Genomic DNA, 2,500 nt, shown 5'->3' with positions numbered 1-2,500 from the left:
GAACCCACCGCACTTGTCAGGCAATGAAGGCCTGCCACACACACACACACACACACACACACACACACACACACACATATATATATATGTAATTGAATGAATATACCTTCAAGTAGAATGATAAATAAGTGAAATCTAATAGAAGGCAAATAGCTCAAAATGCTATTGCTTCTGCTGCTGCTGTGTGGATGACCGTCACAGTGTTTGTCACAAGGACGAACTGGAAAAACTGAAGGATGATCACGTTGTCCTGGAGGACTTCTGGTACAACCTGTCCAACGACGAATTCACCATCAAGTAAGTAAACACTCTCTCTATCTCTTTCAAGTGTCACGGTGAGAGGAGATGTTGGTTCTTTCACGCTGTATAGAAATGTCTGGATTCGTTGGTTTATAGACGTTGTGTGACAGTGGTTCTTGGCGTGGGGATGTTTCAGTGATCAGTAAGTCCACTGGAATTATCAGTTTTCTTTGATAAGCAGTGAATCTGGCGTTAATTGTATATACAGTTTATATATAATTAAGAAGGACGAAAAACTGAACAAAGTGCGGAATTCAACTAGGGCAAATGTAGACGAGTTGCACGTGCATATCCCGCTCGTTGAAAGTCTTCTGTACACGGCAACAACGACGACCGTGCACGAATAATGTTCTCACCTGAAGAATGCTGGTGTGTGCGTTTCCCAAAGACCAGGATATCACCACTCTGACCTCAGCCTCACTCCATGCTCATATGGACCTTCATCAAACCCCTTGGCCCTTTGTCCTTGACCACGCCCCTGATGGACCCACACTCCGCACCAACAGCAGAGATGGACATCGATAGGGCGTCACGTCCTCAGGAAGAGTCCTTCTCCAGAGCACCCACGGAAGATATGAATTCTTCACCAGGTTCATGTGCCTCACACACTAGCCAAGCCCCACTGACGTGTGAGTGCACCCCTTTGCAAGTTGTCCTGCACCCCCCTAACCCCATACCAACAACAGCACCTCCTTCCTCAACAGAACCCAAAATGACGTCACCTGTCACCACTCCTCAAGGCAGGAAACAGAGAAAACTTAGTAGACGAACCCTCTGTGTCACTCAAAAGTCCAACAAAGTTTCTCCATTTCAGCTCAGCTCTTCTAAACTAAGATTCAACGAACTTAAAGAAACTGTTGATGATCTAATGACCTCTCAGCAAAACATAATGGACTCGCTTGTGTCGTTGATCGAGGATGCTAAAACTGCAAACAAAAAATGAAATAAAAACTATTGTGAACACAAAAATGAATCGACAAAAATAAAGGACCTGGAAGTGACAGTAACTGAGGTCAAAGCAGCTATCGATTTTCTGACAAAAGACAACCAGTCTCTTCGATCCCAATTAGGAAATATAAAATCAGAACTGACGAGTATGACAGTAAGATCGCCAACAACCCATGCTAGCACACAAGTAATCGAAAACGAACCATGCCGTGGACAGCAAGCAGTGTACAGTTGATGATAACAACATCGAAACGCAGCCTTCCTAATTCTCTGTCCACTTGCCTTCAAAACCTAACTCAGCCAGGTCTTGCCGACACACAGAGAAGTAAAGAACATTCTGAATCACCCTCAAACGACCATGGCTTCAACATGGCCTCCGTGGTGACCTGTGCTACCCCTGCCTCCACTGTGACGTCCCAGCCCACTGGTGTCCAGCCTGATCATCCAGGTAGAACTCCCATGGAACTCCGTGACGCCTGAACACCGCCCTCCGACCTAAAGGAACATCCTCTTCGGTCTGACCATCTAAGGACGAGGACATCGCTACCACATACTCCATTCCCGTAATGAACCACTTTGCTCTTTTCAGTGACCCCGCACCTTGTGAACAGACTGCCGCTGGGGAGACATCTGGATCAGCTGGGGGAAAAAAAAGAAGTATGACAAGTCTTCTGTTGCTGATTCTGATAACATAACCAAAAACGCTGTCCTTTCGAAATATTAAGTTCTGTTTCAGTAAATGAGCGTGCGAGAGTACTGCTAATGTGTGACTCCATCCTAAAACATTTGGGTCCCCCCCAAAAATGGCTCTACGTTCCTACAACATGCAGAAACTTTGTGTTCCAGGAATGTCACACGCAAGTCAAATTCTGTAGACCCAGCAGCATCCACCTATATCTGTCCCACATGCAGTAGAGATTGCCACTTCAGCATCGATCTACACAGCCACAGCAGGAAGTGCAATGCCCGGCAGTGACTACATTTCTGGTGCAGCCATCGTCTCTCGAGACGGAAGGAGGCCGACGACAACCCTAGCCCTCCCTCCCCCCCCAGTCCCCCCACGCCCCCCATACCCTCCCCCCTCCAAAAAAATCGACCACTATGGCGTTCCCGGTGGTGCTAGTTGGCCATACATGGTCCTGCACCTGATATGAATGAGCGCATGAACTAAAATAAGTCAATCAAGAAATAGAACAAGTGAATAATCAATAATGTATAACACAATTAAAACACTGTGGCGTTTTGAGGTGGT

At 46.5% G+C, this 2,500-nt stretch overlaps 1 protein-coding gene across 1 annotated transcript in view; it reads left to right on the top strand.

Annotated features, from left to right (window-relative positions):
- Positions 1-2,500, top strand: part of LOC143298154 (dynein axonemal heavy chain 1-like) — a 164,998-nt gene that overhangs the window by 35,142 nt on the left and 127,356 nt on the right. The window contains exon 16 of the mRNA XM_076610887.1: positions 215-297. Within this exon, the coding sequence (XP_076467002.1) occupies positions 215-297 (83 nt within the window). The remainder of the gene's footprint in view (positions 1-214; positions 298-2,500) is intronic.

The sequence above is a fragment of the Babylonia areolata genome, chromosome 23, assembly GCF_041734735.1.
Source record: "Babylonia areolata isolate BAREFJ2019XMU chromosome 23, ASM4173473v1, whole genome shotgun sequence".
NCBI lineage: Eukaryota > Metazoa > Mollusca > Gastropoda > Neogastropoda > Buccinidae > Babylonia > Babylonia areolata.
The sequence above is the reverse complement of the archived record's forward strand: the minus strand, read 5'-3'. Positions and strand labels throughout refer to the sequence as shown.